Source organism: Trichomycterus rosablanca, chromosome 9 (assembly GCF_030014385.1).
Source record: "Trichomycterus rosablanca isolate fTriRos1 chromosome 9, fTriRos1.hap1, whole genome shotgun sequence".
NCBI lineage: Eukaryota > Metazoa > Chordata > Actinopteri > Siluriformes > Trichomycteridae > Trichomycterus > Trichomycterus rosablanca.
The window spans coordinates 15,601,122-15,624,557 of NC_085996.1; the positions used below are offsets into that span (position 1 = coordinate 15,601,122).

Below are 23,436 nucleotides of genomic sequence, written 5' to 3' on the forward strand. Positions count from 1 at the left end.
ATTATTTTTTAATGCTTAGTTTTAGTTTAGTTTTTATTAGTTCTAGTATTAGTTTTTTTATACTTTGGGTAATTTTTCAGGTGCAGGATTCAAAAAGGTCAGAGTAAGTGTTGTGTAATAAAAACTCAACAAAAGATACCATTTAAAAAAATTTATTCAATTACTGTTGAACAACCAACTGTCCACAAAAACTGTAACAGTCCACAAGATAGCAGCCTTAAGTGCAAAATGTGTATAATACTGCTGCTGAAATGTTGACAGTTACCATCTTTTAGCCAGTTATTTAAAATGAGTCTGTTTACATTAACTGGTAAAAGTGAGGATCTTTACCTGTTCATAACCCTGCCACTGAAAACAGGTGCTCATAACATGAACCATTTCTAGATGCAACACCAGTGGTGTAACTAGGAGCTCATGGGCCCCAGTGCAAAAAAAAAAAAAAAGTTGGGCCCCCTCAACAAATTGCATATGCTGATAGCTGATCAGAATGAATTAAAAGTCACTCAGAAGTTACACTTCAAGTCCAAATTCCTGCCTCTGGTATTTGTAATGCAATGTTTTAGTTATTTTAATTTTACTATTTTAATTTTATTATTATTTTTCAAAAATATTGTAATATAATAATAACGACCTGGCGAGTGCAGCCAGTGGGGGGGGGGGGGGGCACTGAGGTGAGTGGTTGAGTTCATGTTGTGGAGGACCCCCTGCCATGTGCACCTTTTGTATCTGCCGTAGTTTTTCCTGCCCTTGTAATTCACACAAGAAATATTTTTCCTTAAAATGTTTTCCTCTCACCTGTCATGTAATATGAATTACAAATACATTGTCTGGCTCTTTAAGAATATTAAGTGTACTATAGGGCGCAGGGAGCGAGTGTGTAGGGAAGCTATCAGAATTGACCGGGTCCGGCTGTGCTTATTTTGTTCTGTTAATCAGCGTTCTGCTTCATGCACTTTTAAGGAACGCAAATTACCACAGAAACACATATTTACGTGACACAAACAGCTCAGTAAAAATAGTTTGATTAAAAATTTTCATCTCGATTAATCTTTTTTAATCGCGATTAAAAACTTAACGCCTTAATCGCGTTAATTAATTAACGCGATTAACGACAGCCCTAATAATAATATAAACTAATTCATGAGACACACATCAGGAAGCTCAATCTGAGAAAAACATAAACTTAACTTTTGCTGTCATCATTTTGCAGGCTAGCGTGGTGAGCAGAAACGGAATGTAAACATGAAGCGCCGTCAGGGAGCAATCTCAATCCGCTCCCTACTCACTCCCCCTCTCCACTCCGCCTCCGTTTGCGCGATCACGTGGAGTGTCACTCTGTAGTGGACAGTGTTGCCAATTTAGCGACTTTGTCGCTATATTTAGCGACTTTTCAGACCCCTCTAGCGACTTTTTTTTTCAAAACAGCGACTAGCGACAAATCTAGCGACTTTTTCTGGTGTTATTGGAGACTTTTGGAGACTCGAACGTGAAAACACACATTGTTCTGCTGTTACTGTCCTCAAGCACGGGCGGTCAGTATCACAGTCAGTGTTGCCAGATTGGGCGGGTTTCAACCAAAATGAGCGGATTTTGTTGAAAATTGGCAGGGAAAAACACACTTTGGCAGGTGGACAAAATTTGGGCTGGTTTGTAATTATTTTGGCAGCTTAAAATATAAATAAAAAAAGCTATTGCTAAAGCAGGTGGAATATAAATAGGTCTCCCTTCTCCCTACCTTCTCCCACCACATCCAACCCGTTGTCAAAAGTTTGATTGACAGGTTATTCTTTCCAGTCCAAGACACTGTTGCCACGCCCATAAATACACTGATTCATATGTTAGACAAGTGATTTGAGTTGAATATGAAGGTCAGCAAGTCTCATATGTACGAGAGGTTGAACTTTCATTGCTTGCAAGTTTATTTTTATTTACATGCAAAGGGTTGTGTGTCCTAACAAATAATGCATTTTACAAACTTGGCAGGCTACTTTAAAGACATGCAAGCAAAAAAAAATTTGTCCTTTATAATGTTTAATTACTGATCTGTACATTTTAAGATATTAATTTGTAGGTCATGATGGTTTAACTGGTTTATTGTTTGTGAAATGCTAAACACCATCTGCTTATCCTGTGTTTTGGGCGTTTTTTTCATGCATTTTGGCTGAAAATTACTGTCGCAATCTGGCAACCCTGCCCAGAGTAGCTCAGTATTTTCTTAAAAAACAAAAACAAACCACGAATTAACAGAAGAATGTTCATTTGTAGTTCTAAACATATTTAGGGTGTTTTTTTACCCACTTTTTGTCTTTCCCACGATGTTATTCCTCTTCTACAGCGTCAATTACATGCAAATGGATCATATGCAAATTAGGCAATGACGTCATTTAGCGACTTTTAGGACAGCCAATAGCTACTTTCCTTACTGAGGAGTTGGCAACACTGGTAGTGGAGTGTTAGTGAAGAGGGAACTGTTTGGGAAAGGCCGCATGAGGTACTGTACGGTGCCGGCAGCTAACGTAAAACTGCTCGAGTGGAAAACATCGATTTCATATCAGTTCACAATGCTCATAAATAAATTGACAAACACGACAACGAAGGGTATTTTCTCTATAATTTTAGTACGTTTTAGTTAGTTTTGTAAACGCCTAATACAGTTCCAGTTAGTTATCGTTTTTTCTTTTAATTACCATTTTTATTTATTTCAGTTAACGAAAATGGTTTTCAATTTCAGTTTTCGTTATTTCGTTCGTTTTCGTTTACGATAATAACCCTGTTTCACACAAGGAGTGACATTCACTGATCTCTGTGCAGTCACCATCGATCAGCCAGCAGAGGCCGATTGCAGCAGTTGTCCCAGCCAATCATGCCCAGTCTGCCTATTGATTTTACAGTTTATTACATAAATTGAATTACAAAAAAGTAAAAAGTTAGTACTGTAAAAATCAAGAACATTTCACTCAAAGAACCCAAAGAAAGACATTTTAAAATGAATGTCTCAGACTATGGTCCTGCTATAAAATGGGCAGAATGTGACATCTAGCAGAGCTCAACAATGTCAAGAAGAATTAAAAAAATTGGACAAAAAATCCAATATTACAACTGGGAATAATAATAATAAGTAGTATTTATATAGCGCCTTTCTAATACCCAAGGTCACTTTACATATGAAAAGGTGAGACAAAAAAAACCAAAAGGTGCTGAGATGTTTGGCGTCCACACAAACGCACTACAACATTGTGGAGTGTTCAGACTCATAAGTTTGAATCTCAGCAGAGCCACCAACCTGGACTGGCATCCACTCTTTCTGCTGCTGCTATGATATGGGATTTCTGGGACTGGTCTGGGCAACTGTGAGTGGAGCTTATAGTTGAACCCAATATTACAACTGGGAATAATAATAATACTGAGTCGTATTTATATAGTGTCTTTCTTATACTCAAGGTCACTTTACATATCAAAAGGTGAGACAAAAAAAACCTGTGAGATTTTTTTTTTGCTTTTGCAGAAACTGTCATTTGAACGTGGTGCTCAGCTGCATGAGCTACAGAGCGTTCTTGGAGAGATTACTCGAGAGATCATGTGGGTAAATGATCGAGAAGAGGAGGAACTGGTTTTTGACTGGGGCAACAAAAACATTGATGTTTACATTCCCAAAAAGCAGGAGAGTTACTCGGTAAGGACGTAAAAAACAGCCACACTTCACACACAGTGGCACACAAGTACACACAACTGTTTACAGGATTGTGCAATACTGATTTTTATTCTGATTGGGATTTTATTCTGGAAAAAATTCAAGATTATTAGAGGGATGGAGGTGGAGAGGGATGGAAAACAAATTCTAACAGCTGTTTTTGCGAATTGGGAACGAAAAGCTTTATTTCTGGTTATAAATATAATTATGTCATTTGGTTATACATTTTGAAATTGCCATTCAGATCTATATACTTGTATAATGTCTTCTAGACATTCATATGCTATGCTATAATATGTGTGGACAATTTTTATCACTCAAGCATACACACCAATCAGCCATAACATTAAAACCACCTCCTTGTTTCTACACACTCCACTTACCATATAGAAGCTTTTTGTAGTTCTACAATTACTGACTGATTGATTGATTGATTGATTGATTGAGTACTTTATTAATCCCCGAAGGGAAATTATGGTGTCGCAGCAGCAATAACAATTATGACAAAAAACATCACACAGTGACATTACATGAGGTAAATAAAGAATCAAAAAATTAGTACAAATGTAAATACAAGTAAGATATAAAATCTAAAAATATAGATATAAAATCTAAAAATATACATATATGAAGAAAATAAAATAAAATAAAATAAAATATAATAACATAAAAAATAATAATATAATATAAAAACATCTAACAGGACAAGAACAAAAGAAACTAAAAAGGGGATGTACTGTAGTCCATCTGTTTCTCTGCATGCTTTATTAGCCCCCTTTCATGCTGTTCTTCAATGGTCAGGACTCTCCCAGGACCACCACGGAGTAGGTATTATTTGGGTGGTGGCTCATTCTCAGCACTGCCGTGACAATGACATGGTGGTGGTGTGTTAGTGTGTGTTGTGCTGGTATGAGTGGATAAGACACAGCGGCGCTGCTGGAGTTTTTAAACACCTCACTCTCACTGCTGGACTGAGAATAGTCCACCAACCACAAATAAATCCAGCCGGCAGCGTCCTGTGACCACTGATGAAGGTCTAGAAGATGACCAACTCAAACAGCAGCAATAGATGAGCGATCGTCTCTGACTTTACATCTACAAGGTGGACCAACAAGGTAGGAGTGTCTAATAGAATGGACAGTGAGTGGACACGGTATTTAAAAACTCCAGCAGCGCTGCAGTGTCTGAACACACCACCACCATGTCAGTGTCACTGCAGTGCTGAGAATGATTCACCACCTAAATAATACCTGCTCTGTGGTGGTCCTGTGGGGTCCTGACCATTGAAGAACAGGGTGAAAGCAGGCTAAAAAGGTATGTAGAGAAACAGAACTTCAAAGTGCTTCTATATGGTAAGTGGAGCTGATAAAATGGACAGTAGATGTAGAAACAAGGAGGTGGTTTTAATGTTATGGCTAATCAGTGTATGTGCCCATTATATCCATTCTTTTTCTTTGACTGCCATGGTACATTTTTCATTTTTATCAGAGGTTAATGAGTGACTTGGAGGAGAAAGAGAAACAATTAAATAAGCTCAAACTTAAGGTGGATAACCTGCTAGCTAAAAAACATCCTGCATCAGACAAGATAGAGGTGAGATTTATTTATTTATCTTATTAATTCATTAAAGTTTTTTATCTGTTTATTCCACCATTCCTACATTTACATTTCTTCCCTAACCATTCGTCTGCTGTGTTCTCTCAGGCCTATATGGAGACACTGCAGACCCAGTGGAGCTGGCTTCTCCAAATCACCAAATGCATTCATGTTCATCTTAAAGAGAATGCAGCTTACAGCCAGGTAAACATGCCACCCACAAATGCCATTCATACCAAGACTGAAGCAAGTTGCCAAACCTGTCAAAGTGAAAACATCTGAAAATGCAATCAGTTCGAACAGAAAGTGTTGTTAAAATATTTAAATAATAAAAACAGTCATACAGTATCACACAGTGGTGCTTTTCATAAGAGCGTCATTGACATTTTGTGGATGTGTCATGGCTGCTACCGATGACTCGTTAATTAAGCATCAACCCATAACCATCAATCTATGTTCTAATCAGTTCTTTTCAGAAGCAAACGAGACGTATAACAGACTGCAGCAACAGCATGAGACAATCCTAAAGAAATTCATCTGTGACAAAACAACACCCCTACCGAATCTACAGGACATGCTTAAAGAACTGGAGGTAACACGCATACTCTAAGATTAAGCAGTTCAGTGAACCATAATTGTTTAGGTTACTTGGTACAATTGTAGCTCCTAGTAAGCATTTAAATGTGCATTTCAGAGAGAGCAGGAGCATCTAATGGAGCAAAAGCAGCAGGTGCAGCAACTGGTAAATAAATCCAAAAATATTGTGAGACTGAGACCAAGAAACCCTGAGGAGAAGAGCAGCAGCCCTGTTAAAGTACAGGCATTGTGTGATTTCCGACAAGACCAGGTAACTCATGCAACCACTCATGCACTCATGCACATAGTCACTGTGACAAACACAATTTGAATATAGATTGTTTAAACTTTGTTAGGTATCCATGTTTAGGTACGCATGCATATTAAAACAATTACAGAGTTCAGCAAAGCGTTTAGCAAACTCAAAGTGCTTATGTTTGTGATTAGATAAGGGTTTTTCCTGACAAGCTTTCCAAATAATTTGGCATGAAAGTTTCAAGACACTTTGATAAACTTAAAAAAGTTAAATATAAATGGGAAAAAGCTTAAGTTACATTTTGTTACTAGGACTTTCTATGGGTGCCAATAATTGTGGCACATGGGTTACAATTGTGTTTTTTTTTTTACAATTTATTTATTTTTTTGCTCAGAATTAATTTTCTTCAGTTCATAGGACGAATTGAACTGGTTTTTCAGTGTGAGATAAAGCTAATTCATCAAAAGCTAATTTATCCTGTAACACCTTTTACTCATCTTTATCAGGGGTGCCAATAATTCTGGAGTTGACTGTATGTCAGCATACATTAATATATATATATATATGTGTGTGTGTGTGTGTGTGTGTGTGTGTGTGTGTGTATATATACTGTGTGTATATATATATATATATATACGGTATATATATATATTAGGGCTGTCAAACGATTAAACATTTTAATCGCGATTAATCTCAGAATTTCATATAGTTAATCGCATAATTTTTTTTTTTTTTAAAGGAGGTGGTTTTAATGTTATGGCTGATCGGTGTACATACACTAACATACACAAAAACTCATTCACAATCAACTCAGTCTTGTTCCCTGGGTTCTGACAACTCATACTAGTGACTATATTACTTGCATCTTTGCACAATATTGCATTGTTTTTGCACCTTATTCTCACCTTATTCTACCTGCTGCTATATAAACCCTACGCTGCTAACTGGATATCAGAATACGTTTTTATTAGGGCTGTCGAAGTTAACGCGATAATAATAACGCGTTCCAGTGTTGCCAGATTGGGCGGTTATCCGCCAAATTGGGCGGATTTTGTTGGAAAACAATTTAATAGCATTTAAATAACACTTCTGTTTAAAAGAAAATATTCAGTTTTAAGAAGCACCAGCATTGTAAAAGAATATTAAAAGTAAAGTTAATTTTCAATGCTGATTTGGCTTAATAGTGTTGGTCAGTCTGTATCATATTCTTGAAGTGATAAAGTATTGCAAAGGAATATCTTTGAAATTCTTCCTCGTAATGTTAAGGTTGCTATATTTTGGTTTTTCACTTGTCAGGGAAAATTAAGAGAGAAAAAAGCTTATTATTATCATGCGTGTGATATATATAAATTACGTGATCTGCGTATCACGTTACCACTGTGTGTTGTACGTCACTGAGCTGATATGTGTATCAGGTGACCAGCGGGTAACGGCGTGTTATGTTTAAGTGTGATGCTCCAAGTTGTGGATTAAGCAATAAAGACAACTCGTTCTCCACATAACTAGTGTCATTTGTATTTCGTGGTTAAGTACAAAACATAACAATGCGGGTCTTCGTGATGTAATTCTACATGGCACTCACTGCCTGTATAGGTAAATTTTTCCTGTATAGAATTTGCGTTAACGGCACTTTTTTAAAATCGCGTTAAATTGAGATCGCGTTAATGCGTTAATAACGCGTTAACTTTGACAGCCCTAATATACATATACAGTGCCTTGCAAAAGTATTCAGCCCCCTTGAACTTTTCAACCTTTTGCCACATTTCAGGCTTCAAACATAACGATATGAAATTGTAATTTTTTGTGAAGAATCAACAACAAGTGGGACACAATCGTGAAGTGGAACGAAATTTATTGGATATTTTAAACTTTTTTTAGAAATAAAAAACTAAAAAGTGGGGCGTGCAATATTATTCGGCCCCTTTACTTTCAGTGCAGCAAACTCACTCCAGAAGTTCAGTGAGGATCTCTGAATGATCCAATGTTGACCTAAATGACTGATGGTGATAAATAGAATCCACCTGTGTGTAATCAAGTCTCCGTATAAATGCACCTGCTCTGTGACAGTCTCAGAGTTCTGTTTAAAGCGCAGAGAGCATCATGAAGACCAAGGAACACACCAGGCAGGTCCGAGATACTGTTGTGGAGAAGTTTAAAGCCGGATTTGGATACAAAAAGATTTCCCAAGCTTTAAACATCTCAAGGAGCACTGTGCAAGCGATCATATTGAAATGGAAGGAGTATCAGACCACTGCAAATCTACCAAGACCCGGCCGTCCCTCTAAACTTTCAGCTCAAACAAGGAGAAGACTGATCAGAGATGCCGCCAAGAGGCCCATGATCACTCTGAATGAACTGCAGAGATCTACAGCTGATGTGGGAGACTCTGTCCATAGGACACAATCAGTCGTACACTGCACAAATCTGGCCTTTATGGAAGAGTGGCAAGAAGAAAGCCATTTCTCAAAGATATCTATAAAAAGTCACCTGGGAGACACACCAAACATGTGGAAGAAGGTGCTCTGGTCAGATGAAACCAAAATCGAACTTTTTGGCCACAATGCAAAACGTTATGTTTGGCGTAAAAGCAACACAGCTCATCACCCTGAACACACCATCCCCACTGTCAAACATGGTGGTGGCAGCATCATGGTTTGGGCCTGCTTTTCTTCAGCAGGGACAGGGAAGATGGTTAAAATTGATGGGAAGATGGATGGAGCCAAATACAGGACCATTCTGGAAGAAAACCTGTTGCAGTCTGCAAAAGACCTGAGACTGGGACGGAGATTTATCTTCCAACAAGACAATGATCCAAAACATAAAGCAAAATCTACAATGGAATGGTTCACAAATAAACATATCCAGGTGTTAGAATGGCCAAGTCAAAGTCCAGACCTGAATCCCATCGAGAATCTGTGGAAAGAGCTGAAAACTGCTGTTCACAAACGCTCTCCATCCAACCTCACTGAGCTCGAGCTGTTTTGCAAGGAAGAATGGGCAAAAATTTCTGTCTCTCGATGTGCAAAACTGATAGAGACATACCCCAAGCGACTTGCAGCTGTAATCGCAGCAAAAGGTGGCGCTACAAAGTATTAACGCAAGGGGGCTGAATAATATTGCACGCCCCACTTTTCAGTTTTTTATTTCTAAAAAAAGTTTAAAATATCCAATAAATTTCGTTCCACTTCACGATTGTGTCCCACTTGTTGTTGATTCTTCACAAAAAATTACAATTTCATATCGTTATGTTTGAAGCCTGAAATGTGGCAAAAGGTTGAAAAGTTCAAGGGGGCTGAATACTTTTGCAAGGCACTGTATACTGTATACACAGTGGGGGAAATAAGTATTTGATCCCCTGCTGATTTTGTAAGTTTACCCCCTTACAAAGACTTGAACAGTCTATAATTTTTATGGAAGGTTTATTTTAACAGAGAGAGACAGAACATCAACAAAAAATCCAGAAAAAAAAATTTAATAAAAGTTATAAATTAATTTGTAAATTAATTAAGGGAAATAAGTATTTGATCCCCTACCAACCAGCAAGAATTCTGACCCCCACAGACCGGTTATGTGCCCATGAGGCACACACATTAGTCCTGTCCCTGTATAAAAGACTCCCGTCACAGAATCAGTTTCTTCCATTCAAATCTCTCGACCACCATGGGCAAGACCAAAGAGCTATCAAAGGATGTCAGGGACAAGATTGTAGACCTGCACAAGGCTGAAATGGGCTACAAGACCATCAGCAAGAAGCTTGGTGAGAAAGAGACCACTGTTGGTGCGATAATTCGAAAATGGAAGAAATACAAGATCACAGTCAATCACCCTCGCTCTGGAGCTCCATGCAAGATCTCACCTGGTGGGGTAAGAATGATTCTGAGAAAGGTGAGGTCAGTCCAGAATTACACGGGAGGAGCTTGTCAATGATCTCAAGGGAGCTGGGAGCACAGTCACCAAGAAAACCATTAGTAACACACTTCGCCGTAATGGATTGAGATCCTGCAGTGCCCGCAAAGTCCCTTTGCTCAAGAAGGCTCATGTACAGGCCCGTCTGAAGTTTGCCAATGAACACCTGAATGATTCAGAGAAAGCTTGGGAGAATGTGATATGGTCAGATGAGACCAAAATTGAGCTCTTTGGCATCAACTCCACTCGCCGTGTTTGGAGGCAAAGAAATGCCCGGTGGGGATGGTGTTCTTGGGGTCATATCCAGCATTTCTCTGCTCCCAGCTCCCTTGAGATCATTGACAAGCTCCTCCCGTGTAATTCTGGGCTAACCTCACCTTTCTCAGAATCATTCTTACCCCACGAGGTGAGATCTTGCATGGAGCTCCAGAGTGAGGGTGATTGACTGTGATCTTGTATTTCTTCCATTTTCGAATTATCGCACCAACAGTGGTCTCTTTCTCACCAAGCTTCTTGCTGATGGTCTTGTAGCCCATTCCAGCCTTGTGCAGGTCTACAATCTTGTCCCTGACGTCCTTTGATAGCTCTTTGGTCTTGCCCATGGTGGTCGAGAGATTTGAACGGAAGAAACTGATTCTGTGACGGGAGTCTTTTATACAGGGACAGGACTAATTTGTGTGCCTCATGGGCACATAACCGGTCTGTGGGGGTCAGAATTCTTGCTGGTTGGTAGGGGATCAAGTACTTATTTCCCTTAATTAAATACAAATTAATTTATAACTTTTATTAAAAAAAAATTTCTGGATTTTTTGTTGATGTTCTGTCTCTCTCTGTTAAAATAAACCTTCTATAAAAATTATAGACTGTTCAAGTCTTTGTAAGGGGGTAAACTTACAAAATCAACAGGGGATCAAATACTTATTTTCCTCACTGTGTGAGATATATATATATATATATATATATATATATATATATATATATATATATATATATTAGGGCTGTCGAAGTTAACGCGATAATAACGCATTAACGCAATCTCAATTTAACGCGATTAAGATAAATAGTGCCATTAACGCAAATTCTAGTTCATGTTGAGACTTGACTGGTAAAACAAACGTTTTAATGTCGGACATGTCACCGTTTTTCATTTGCGGTTTGTTAACATAATGTAAAAGAGCGTCGTAGCATCTGCACTTGCATAATAAAGAAATAAATACATGCTATATTCACAAGTTGTCGGGAGCAGAACACTTTAATAAACTTATTCTGTTACGGTAAAGAATACCGGACAGCTGAGTCAAGCACGTTGTCCATGAACTATGGAAGCCCCAAAGGGTCAAAACACACTCACTTCGTGTAGAAACGTCCATCAAACCATTGGATAGTATTACTGCCTAGTATGTGAGTGAATAAAACTCCCTTACAGTTTTCTCTTGTCCCAGCAGTTTTTAACATAAGTACATTTAGCATAAAATTTGTTCACCATTTTAATTGTAACATTTCACTTAAAAATCCTTGTTTTCTATAACATTTACACATATTTTTTTTAATGCGATTAATCGCGATTAACTATACAAAATTCTGAGATTAATCGCGATTAAAAATTTTAATCGTTTGACAGCCCTAATATATATATATATATATATATATATATATATATACACACACAATATATACACACAAATAACTCAACACACAGCCATTAATGTCTAAATGGCTGGCAACATAAGTGAGTACACCCCACAGTGAACATGTCCAAATTGTGCCCAAAGTGTCAATATTTTGTGTGACCACCATTATTATCCAGCACTGCCTTAACCCTCCTGGGCATGGAATTCACCAGAGCTGCACAGGTTGCTACTGGAATCCTCTTCCACTCCTCCATGATGACATCACAGAGCTGGTGGATGTTAGACACCTTGAACTCCTCCACCTTCCACTTGAGGATGCGCCACAGGTGCTCAATTGGGTTTAGTCCATCACCTTTACCTTCAGCTTCCTCAGCAAGGCAGTTGTCATCTTGGAGGTTGTGTTTGGGGTCGTTATCCTGTTGGAAAACTGCCATGAGGCCCAGTTTTCGAAGGGAGGGGATCATGCTCTGTTTCAGAATGTCACAGTACATGTTGGAATTCATGTTTCCCTCAATGAACTGCAGCTCCCCAGTGCCAGCAACACTCATGCAGCCCAAGACCATGATGCTACCACCACCATGCTTGACTGTAGGCAAGATACAGTTGTCTTGGTACTTCTCACCAGGGCGCCGCCACACATGCTGGACACCATCTGAGCCAAACAAGTTTATCTTGGTCTCGTCAGACCACAGGGCATTCCAGTAATCCATGTTCTTGGACTGCTTGTCTTCAGCAAACTGTTTGCGGGCTTTCTTGTGCGTCAGCTTCCTTCTGGGATGACGACCATGCAGACCGAGTTGATGCAGTGTGCGGTGTATGGTCTGAGCACTGACAGGCTGACCTCCCACGTCTTCAACCTCTGCAGCAATGCTGGCAGCACTCATGTGTCTATTTTTTAAAGCCAACCTCTGGATATGACGCCGAACACGTGGACTCAACTTCTTTGGTCGACCCTGGCGAAGCCTGTTCCGAGTGGAACCTGTCCTGGAAAACCGCTGTATGACCTTGGCCACCATGCTGTAGCTCAGTTTCAGGGTGTTAGCAATCTTCTTATAGCCCAGGCCATCTTTGTGGAGAGCAACAATTCTATTTCTCACATCCTCAGAGAGTTCTTTGCCATGAGGTGCCATGTTGAATATCCAGTGGCCAGTATGAGAGAATTGTACCCAAAAAACCAAATTTAACAGCCCTGCTCCCCATTTACACCTGGGACCTTGACACATGACACCAGGGAGGGACAACGACACATTTGGGCACAATTTGGACATGTTCACTGTGGGGTGTACTCACTTATGTTGCCAGCTATTTAGACATTAATGGCTGTGTGTTGAGTTATTTTCAGAAGACAGTAAATCTACACTGCTATACAAGTTGTACACTGACTACTCTAAGTTACATTATATCCAAGTTTCATGTCTATAGTGTTGTCCCATGAAAAGATATAATGAAATATTTGCAGAAATGTGAGGGGTGTACTCACTTTTGTGATACACTGTATATATACATAAGTTGGCTGTCAGATGGCGCAAAGGTCTAATGCACTACAACATTGTGAAGTGTTCAAACTCATAAGTTTGAGTGTCAGCAGAGCCACCGTCCTGGCCTGGCGTCCACATGAACACAGTTGGACATGTTTGAGGGAGGGAAGTTCAGATGGGGTCTCTTTCTGCTGCCACTATGATCTGTGGTTCTGGGACTGTTCTGGGCAACTGTGTGAGTGGAGATTAGCATGGCTCTGTGTACGCAATACGGCTCTGTGTGGGAACCCAATACTGGCGGGTGATAAGGATCGGCCACAGGTTGAACACATGTTGGAGGGGGCATGTCATGATCTGGCTCTCCTTGAGATCAGGGACTGTGCTAGCAGCAGTAAATTCACAATCAGGAATAGGAAATTACTAGATAAAGGAAAAAAGTATTGTACATTATACATTTGTACATTTATTTGCTTTGATTGCTTTTATTTTTACTGCTTATTATAACGTGAATATTATCTTGTCAAATTGTATGTATTTTCTAAGGCCTTATAAAATTCAATTCTAATTTTAATTCAGTCAGTCATTTCCCTTTTTTTGCAGGGTAAAGAACATTTTGTGTCTTAACCCACCTAAGATGAGTTTGGATATTTAGATAACTGTGCCAATATCTGCAAAGTTTACTAGACCATTAATTCATTGCTTAGGTCGTATTCCACTACTAGGATAAACTTCTTTGTTAGGATAAACTTTAATTATTATAACTGCCTGCTGACTCCTGCAGCCTAATTTGCTTTGTTTTCTCTGTGTGAGCAGAAAGTGATCTGTAAGGAGGATGTGGGAATTCTAAAAGATAACTCTGAGCGCAGTAAGTGGCTTGTAACTGGACCTGGAGGCATAGATATGGAGGTGCCCTCTGTGTGTTTGCTGGTGCCACCACCAAACCCACTCTCCATCAACCTTGCCAACAAGTAAGAACCTACATAAACACATTTCAGATCTTTACAGAGAGCACTGTTAACTGAAGCTTATCCCATTCGTTTAATGTTGACCACAATGCGATATCATACCTTGATCACATTGGTGGTAGAATGTATAATGTGGGTGTTTTGTCGCAGGAATGATCAGTATTACGAGGCCATTTTTTCAGTAAGAAACCAGCTGTTCATCAACTTAAAGAGTCTCATCTCCTGGCAGTACTGCCTTCACGACATCAGTCGCATCAATTCACTGACCATCTCCATGGTAAATCATTGCAATTACACTTTAATAACAACTTGCATGATAGCTAGGTTTCTTGCTTATACCACGGTCATGGAAAATACTAATGATTAGTTGGAGGATACAGTGTTGTATGGTGCATTATGAAGGGTGCACTATAAGAGATGCACTATGAAAGGTGCACAATATGAAGTGCACCATGTGAGTTACACTGTGAGAGCTGGACACTGTGAGTGTGTTTGAAAACCTAGGGAGCTCTCTACATAGACAGCATTTTACGTCATCCTATGCGCGCTCTTGAGAAGGAGGCTGTTTGAAATCCTGATGCCTTAATATGCTCACTAGTAAGGTATCTTAAAATTTCAATGTATTTTTGACTCGAGAACGAGGGAGCATAGGCATAGGCATGCCTACATAGGCAGCTGCCTGAGTAGAGATGATTCTAATAAATCGCTGACTTAAGTCAGGTTATTCGACTGTGCTACTTACACAGTGATTCCTTTAGTTTTTGATAACTAAGCTAACACAGTTAGCCTCATGCCATTGAAACCAATGGAATGGGGTAGCACAACTCACTAGCATGTCAACTAACATCTCCCTCCGTGTACCGAAAACAGTTATTCGCTGACGAGCCCAAATTTGCAAGTAAATGACACTTGTGCAAGTTTATACAAATTAAATATCAATAATAATTTATTTACGTTTGAAAATGACTCACTCGTTCTACACTCAGATAGGGAAGAGGTGTGGTGTTAAGAGGAGGAAAGACTCCACACTTAGGCTGTGATATGTTTTCAAGTATAACTAAAAGAAATATATTCCAGTTCACCAGAACCAACAGAGTAACAGACTTCATGATTAGAAGAAAGAATTGACTTAAAGCTTGAATTTTGGAACCCAGGATGGCTGCATTCCTGCAAAAGTGGTGATAATAGCAGAAGTTCAGATCATTGTTTTAAAATGAAATGTATAAACTTCCCTTATGTGTGTGTTCCATTATCATTCATTCATTTATTATTCACTGCTTTATCCTGGTCAGGGTCACAAGGGATCTGATTAATTGGGCAAAAGGCAGGAAACACCCCGAATAGGTTGCCAGTTTATCACAGGGCAGACACGCATACTCACACGAATACTGTCACTTAATTTTTGGTAGCGCTAATTCACCTCCAATTGAAAAAACTAGAATTACATGAGAAAACCCACATGGACAAAGGGAGAGCATGCAAACTCCTTCCAGAAAGGACCCTAAGTGCTCGGCTGGGGAATCGAACCCAGGCCCATCTTGCTGTGAGGCAACAGCACCACCCACTGCCCCACCATGCTGCCTTTTTCACTGTCACCTAAGCAAAAATTATACTTAGTATTGTCATGGTATACGCATGATTAACTACTGAACTGTCCTGTTATTTAAAAATAACACTACTCCTAGCTGCTCAGGTGGCGCAGCGGTAAAAACACACGCTGGAACCAGAGCTGGGATCTCGAATACATCGTAGCGAGTCTCAGCTCTGCCTGCCGGCTGGGCTGGGCGGCCACATGAACTACGATTGGCCTGTTGTTCAGATAGGGGTGGGATATTAAAAAGCCGGATAGGGACTCTCTCATAACTAATGCAATTACGACCTCTGCTGGCTGATTGATGGCACCTGCACAGAGATGGGAAAAGGTTGCTGTCAGGGTGTGTGTTTGTACACAGTGCTGATCCGCGTTGCACTCATCAAAATGTAGGTTACAAAATGCATACGGCATGCTGCCCACGTGTCAGGGGGCGTGACTTAGCTTCGTTCTCCTCAATCAGAGCAGGGATCGGCATTGGTGGAGAGGAAGCATGACACAACTGGGCAACTGGATGCGCTAAAAGGGAGAAAAAGGGGAGAAAAATGCATAAACAAAATTTAAAAAAATAAAATTACACTACTCCTTGATGTGAAGGCCTATTTGTTTTTTGGCTTAAGCTCATTATTTAATGTGACAGTTTACTGGGCATCTTTACATGAGCCATATGATATTCGATACTGAATTGACACATTTCACAAAATCATGAACTCTGTCAAATGTCAAACTGCTGACTTTCATGGTGTAGGTGACATTATGGTGGAAATTAACATCACTGTGTGTGTGTGTGTGTGTGTGTGTGTGTGTGTGTGTGTGTGTGTGTGTGTGTGTGTTGTAGCTGGCTCGTATGCGTCCAGAGGACTACAGTAGCACCTTAAAGAGTTTAGAGACTCACTATCAAGAATACCAGAGGAATTGCATAGGCTCTGAGATGTTTGGAGATGAGGACAAGAAAGCCCTTGAGACTCAGTATAGTGGAGCCCAGAAGCACTATGATGCACTAATCATACAGCTGCCAGCTTACTGTAAGTACATATCCATACACAATAAATGAAACCTTAAGCTGATGTTCTTGGACATGATGGCACTGTTGTAGTGCAATACTGAATCCTATTGACTGAATGCAATCCAATGGTTAAACAGCCGCATTCTGCCATGATCAGGCATTGACAGAAAAGATGCAAGTGTTTTATTTGCAGTCATGTTGCAAGGAGAGGTTGCCTGGTCCCTAATTATCCTATAGAAATGTGATACTTTGGAACTGTTGCCGTATTATAATTTGAGAGTTTTATTATATTAATTACCTTCTATAATATTCTTAACTTATGTCTCCTCATTTTACTTATCTGGTCACTGCTGCACTTTAACTGTAATATATGTAAATAATCTCTATCTTGCACTTCTGGTTAGATGCTACAGCATTTTGTTGGCTCTGTACTTGTTTACTCTGCACAATGACAATAAAGTTGGATCTAATCTAATCTTGGGTGTCTCCTACAAACCCCATTCCTGGAAAAGTTGTGACATTTTGTAAAATGCAATAAAAACAAGACTTGATTATGTGATTTGATCATTCTCTTAAATCTTTATTTAACTGAAAAGTGTAAAGAATAAGCAGATGAATTAACGGTTAAGCGCATCATGATTGGGTTTAAATGGAGGATTCACCTAAAGCTCAGGCTTTGCAGGCAATGAAATTGTAACACTTCTTACTGCAAGATTGCGGGCGGCGCGGTGGCTCAGTGGGTAGCACCGCCGCCTCACAGTAAGAAGGTCCTGGCTTCGATCCCCAGGTGGGGCGGTCCGGGTCCTTTCTGTGTGGAGTTTGCATGTCTCCCCGGGTCTGCTTAGGTTTTCTCCGGGTGCTTCGGTTTAATGCAAGTGAGGTGAATTGGAGATACAAAATTGTCCATGACTGTGTTTGATATGACCTTGTGAACTGATGAATCTTGTGTAACAAGTAACTACCCTTTCTGTCGTGGATGTAACAGAAGGGTTTAAAACATGTTAAAAATCCAAATAAACAAACAAACAAACTGCAAGACTGCAGATAATTTGATCATGTTTCATTATCAACCAAATATTATATTATGAAAAAAAGATTCTGCAAATCCAAAGAATTCATAGTCCAGATCTGTCTCCTATTAAAAATGTAGGGTGCATCGTTAAGAGGACATTTACACATTCTGCGACCACGGACTGTTAAGCATCTAAAGGTTTGTGATCAAGTTAAATGTGCAAAAAATCCTCTCAAAAACTGCAGCAATTACTGTCCAATTAAAAAGTGTAATTAATTCAGAAGGTGATGTAGCACATTGGCAAACATCTCTGTGCCAATGTGTTGCAGACATCAAATTCTAAATAAGTTTATAATTAAAAAGTACAAAGGTTGTCACTAAAAACTGGAAATATTTTCTTTCTACTTTTATCAGTTAAACAAGGTTACAAAATGTCTCATCTTTTTTCAAAAAAAGGGTTTGTATATGACACACATCCCGTTTATCTTAACATCCTCATTAGCTCTGTAAAATTTCTGAATTGATGTATTTCTGTTGATAAATTTGTTAAATCATTTCATTGATATTTTATATTTATGAAAATGTGTAATAATACAAGGTTATTGGACACCAGTGACACCAATAAGACACCCGTGTCATCTTTTAAAATAAGTTTATTTAAGCGCCCAGGTGGCGCAGTGGGATATTCCGCTGGCACACCAGCACTCGGTTCGAAACTCGGTGTTGCCACCGGTCGGCTGGGCAGCATCTGGCTGGCATAATTGGCAGTGCCTGCAGCAGATACTAATTGGCCACCGTATCTGCAGGGTGGGGGCCGGACTATGTGTGTGTGTGTGGGTCTTCGTACGCTGTTTAAGGACCCTGACTGGCAGAAGAGACACCTGTGCAGAATGCAGGGGCGAGGAAAGGAGGGCTGTGCAAGTGTTGGAAGAGGCGTGTACAGCGACGTGCTCACCTCAGATGCAATTGGGTATCCCTCAGCAGTGGAAGACTAATTGAGTGTGCTAAATTGGGAGGAAAATGGGGAGAAAATGCATTAAAAAATACTTTACTTAGTAACATGTTTAACTCCATTTCTGAAGTCAGAATGTTCGTTTCAGCTTTGACAGTTTTTACCATTTCACAGCTTATCAGCTTTTTAAATGCTTTTTAGCACCCTGTGCAGAGTGTAATGTTGTGGGAATTCAAAATAACCCTTAAAGATTGACACAGACATCCGGGGTAATAATAAGAGCAAAATAATCAATTTATTACTCAGCTGAGGACCGATCTCATAATGCAATCACACACATGCCTTTACAGAAGAGAAAGGTGGATACCGTCAGCCCTATCGCAGTATTTATACCCCGCTTTACTGCCCCTTCAGGATAACTCTGCTCAGCGACCCAGCTCAAGGCCAACTGTCCACACCAAACTTGTTTATCATTCTACAAGAATAGTCAGCTTGTTAGGAACATGGCATACTTCCATAAGAATGTGAGTGCAATCAAAACTTTGTGTGCGTGGGTGCCCATGCCAAGGTCAACATATCTCTGGACCTCAGAAACCTTCCAAAAGTCTCTTCTACCTCTGCTAATTGAACTAAGAAAGCAGAAACTTATGAGTTTAATGCAAATAACTAATAAAATATAAAATTTCCAGTCAGTAATTAGGTCAGATGCACTCCCAGGTCAGATGCACCTTTTTACATCTAGCACTTAGCGTAAAGTAGAAGAAAAGAAATAGTTTCCTCAGCCTAACCTGAACACAAACTAGCATGTGTACATTTAAAGAATCCAGCAAAGGATCATAATAAGTCTCTTTCTGGCCTATTTCACTTGTTTATTTTAGCTGGTCAGCGGGTGCAGCAAGTGGTAGTGGATTCTTCTCTGACGGCAACATCAGCTAATAAAACAACAGTTTCATCGAGCCCTAAAGTTTCAGTCAGTGGAAATGTGCTCAGTGAGCTACATGCTCTGCTGCTGAAACTGGAAGCTGCTGAGTCATCTCTTAGCACTCACCAGCACATTCCACTGGGACAGGCGGCACCAACACAGTGTACCAGCCAAATCACCACCACACAGGTACAGCCACACAAACACAATTTTTCAGACCATAACACTCACTAACAGTGTAAATACTGATTACTGTACAGTACTGAATACTGAAGTATGTATTTCTGAGCATAAATAAAAATATGTTTAAAAAACAAATCAAATAAAAGAATATATAATACATATGTATACTGTACACTGTATACATACAGTGGTAAAAGAAATAAAAAGTAGTTTTGGTTTTTTTTTGCTCCATTATGAAATGAAATTCTAAATTGTATTTTTTATAATTAACATTTTTAAATTTAATTTAATTTTATTATGAATTAAAATGGTGTTGCTCTAAATCATTCTAGATATTATTAATATTTTAAATAAAATGAAAGTGCTGGCTAAATGCCATAAATGAAAATGTAGAAACAAAAAGGCTGACAGCTGTAATTGTTGCCAAAGTGGCCTCTCCAAAGTATTGAATATAGGGTCTAAATACTTTTGTGAATAAATTTGTTTTTAATTAAGTTTTAACTTTAAAATCATGTTTGTACTTTGTGATTATTGAGTTGTGAATTTGATTTTAAATTTATTAAAAACAATTACGTCAGTTTTACCCATCAATTTACACTGTCGCAGTTATTTCTGCCAAGGGTGGCACAACCAGTTATTAGGTTTAAGGAGGCAATTACTTTTTTACATGGGTGATATACACTGATCAGCCATAACATTAAAACCACCTCCTTGTTTCTACACTCACTGTCCATTTTATTAGCTCCACTTACCATACAGAAGCACTTTGTAGTTCTACAATTACTGACTGTAGTCCATCTGTTTCCCTACATACTTTTTTAGCCTGCTTTTACCCTGTTCTCCAATGGTCAGGACCACCACAGAGCAGGTATTATTTGGGTGTTGGATCATTCTCAGCACTGCAGTGACACTGACATGGTGGTGGTGTGTTAGTGTGTGTTGTCCTGGTATGAGTGGATCAGACACAGCAGCACTGATGGAGTTTTTAAATACTGTGTCCACTAACTGTCCACTCTATTAGACACTCCTACCTGGTTGGTCCTGCCTACAGGGCGCTGTTGGCTGAATATATTTTTGGTTGGTGGACTATTCTCAGTCCAGTAGTGACAGCGAGGTGTTTTAAAACTCCAGAAGCGCTGCTGTGTCTTATCCACTCATACCAGCTCAACACACACTAACACACCACCACCATGTCAGTGTCACGGCAGTGCTAAGAATGATCCACTACCCAAATAATGCCTGCTCTGTAGTGGTGGAGCAGTGGAGTCCTGACCATTAAAGAACAGCATGAAAGGGGGCTAACAAATCATGCAGAGAAACAGATGGGCTACAGTCAGTAATTGTAGAACTACAAAGTGCTGATTACAGGAGCTGATTAAATGGACAATGTGTGTAGAAACAAGGCGGTGGTTTTAATGTTATGGCTGATCGATGTAGGTTTTGAATAAATCTTTATCTTTAATAGATGGAATGATCTTTTAAAGCTGCATTTCGACTTTACTTACTTTGTTTTTGTATTAAAATTAGTTGGCTTTAAAAAGAAAAAAAAATGTCATTTTAATTATAAGCTGTCAGCTGATCTATGCTAAGCATTTGTACATACAGTGTATCACAAAAGTGAGTACACCCCTCACATTTCTGCAGATATTTAAGTATATCTTTTCATGGGACAACACTGACAAAATGACACTTTGACACAATGAAAAGTAGTCTGTGTGCAGCTTATATAACAGTGTAAATTTATTCTTCCCTCAAAATAACTCAATATACAGCCATTAATGTCTAAACCACCGGCAACAAAAGTGAGTACACGCCTTAGTGAAAGTTCCTGAAGTGTCAATATTTTGTGTGGCCACCATTATTTCCCAGAACTGCCTTAACTCTCCTGGGCATGGAGTTTACCAGAGCTTCACAGGTTGCCACTGGAATGCTTTTCCACTCCTCCATGACGACATCACGGAGCTGGCGGATATTCGAGACTTTGCGCTCCTCCACCTTCTGCTTGAGGATGCCCCAAAGATGTTCTATTGGGTTTAGGTCTGGAGACATGCTTGGCCAGTCCATCACCTTTACCCTCAGCCTCTTCAATAAAGCAGTGGTCGTCTTAGAGGTGTGTTTGGGGTCATTATCATGCTGGAACACTGCCCTGCGACCCAGTTTCTGGAGGGAGGGGATCATGCTCTGCTTCAGTATTTCACAGTACATATTGGAGTTCATGTGTCCCTCAATGAAATGTAACTCCCCAACACCTGCTGCACTCATGCAGCCCCAGACCATGGCATTCCCACCACCATGCTTGACTGTAGGCATGACACACTTATCTTTGTACTCCTCACCTGATTGCCGCCACACATGCTAGAGACCATCTGAACCAAACAAATTAATCTTGGTCTCATCAGACCATAGGACATGGTTCCAGTAATCCATGTCCTTTGTTGACATGTCTTCAGCAAACTGTTTGCGGGCTTTCTTGTGTAGAGACTTCAGAAGAGGCTTCCTTCTGGGGTGACAGCCATGCAGACCAATTTGATGTAGTGTGCGGCGTATGGTCTGAGCACTGACAGGCTGACCCCCCACCTTTTCAATCTCTGCAGCAATGCTGACAGCACTCCTGCGCCTATCTTTCAAAGACAGCAGTTGGATGTGACGCTGAGCACGTGCACTCAGCTTCTTTGGACGACCAACGCGAGGTCTGTTCTGAGTGGACCCTGCTCTTTTAAAACACTGGATGATCTTGGCCACTGTGCTGCAGCCTAGTTTCAGGGTGTTGGCCATCTTCTTGTAGCCTTGGCCATCTTCATGTAGCGCAACAATTCGTCTTTTAGGATCCTCAGAGAGTTCTTTGCCATGAGGTGCCATGTTGGAACTTTCAGTGACCAGTATGAGAGAGTGTGAGAGCTGTACTACTAAATTGAACACACCTGCTCCCTATGCACACCTGAGACCTAGTAACACTAACAAATCACATGACATTTTGGAGGGAAAATGACAAGCAGTGCTCAATTTGGACATTTAGGGGTGTAGTCTCTTAGGGGTGTACTCACTTTTGTTGCCGGTGGTTTAGACATTAATGGCTGTATATTGAGTTATTTTGAGGGAAGAATAAATTTACACTGTTATATAAGCTGCACACAGACTACTTTTCATTGTGTCAAAGTGTCATTTTGTCAGTGTTGTCCCATGAAAAGATATACTTAAATATCTGCAGAAATGTGAGGGGTGTACTCACTTTTGTGATACACTGTATTTGTTTTCCTTTTTTTAATCTAGGCAGTTCAAAAGGATGTGGGGTCATTAAAAAATGAGTTTTCGAGGTTGAAAGAGCAAGTTAAAAAAGAACTAGAAGGTATGAAGGATACAGACAAAGCTCAGTTTCTCCATACGCAACTTAACATTGTAAAGCAGAGACTGGACAGACTGGACTCTCATTCTGCTACTTACCTGCTAAGGTAAGAACGAAACACACAAGGCTTTGTTTAAATACAGCCATGTTCAAGCCAATAAATCTCACCTCTCTGTTGCCAGGTTAAAGGCCCTGAAATCTCTGCTGCAGTCCTTATTACAGGCAGAGGATGTTGTGAAGGTTTATGAAGCTCGGCTCACCGAGAGAGAGACAACATCACTGGACCCTAATGAAGTCCTAGACTACCAGACTGCTCTTAGGGTAGTTA

General features: G+C 39.7%; 1 protein-coding gene and 1 long non-coding RNA gene across 3 annotated transcripts in view; one reads left to right on the forward strand and one right to left on the reverse strand.

Annotated features, from left to right (window-relative positions):
• The window catches only part of LOC134320537 (uncharacterized), a 54,066-nt gene extending 52,716 nt beyond the window's left edge, over positions 1–1,350 (reverse strand). Inside the window, exon 1 of the long non-coding RNA XR_010013702.1 lies at positions 1,189–1,350. This is a non-coding gene — a long non-coding RNA (uncharacterized LOC134320537). The remainder of the gene's footprint in view (positions 1–1,188) is intronic.
• dspb (desmoplakin b) overlaps positions 1–23,436 on the forward strand; it is a 63,115-nt gene that overhangs the window by 26,121 nt on the left and 13,558 nt on the right. For both annotated transcript variants that reach the window (XM_063001949.1, XM_063001950.1), the window contains exons 7-17: positions 3,506–3,673; positions 5,180–5,284; positions 5,396–5,491; positions 5,754–5,879; positions 5,982–6,134; positions 13,948–14,102; positions 14,250–14,376; positions 16,529–16,715; positions 19,539–19,771; positions 23,036–23,214; positions 23,291–23,429. In XM_063001949.1, coding sequence (XP_062858019.1) covers positions 3,506–3,673; positions 5,180–5,284; positions 5,396–5,491; positions 5,754–5,879; positions 5,982–6,134; positions 13,948–14,102; positions 14,250–14,376; positions 16,529–16,715; positions 19,539–19,771; positions 23,036–23,214; positions 23,291–23,429 — 1,668 coding nt within the window. The remainder of the gene's footprint in view (positions 1–3,505; positions 3,674–5,179; positions 5,285–5,395; positions 5,492–5,753; positions 5,880–5,981; positions 6,135–13,947; positions 14,103–14,249; positions 14,377–16,528; positions 16,716–19,538; positions 19,772–23,035; positions 23,215–23,290; positions 23,430–23,436) is intronic.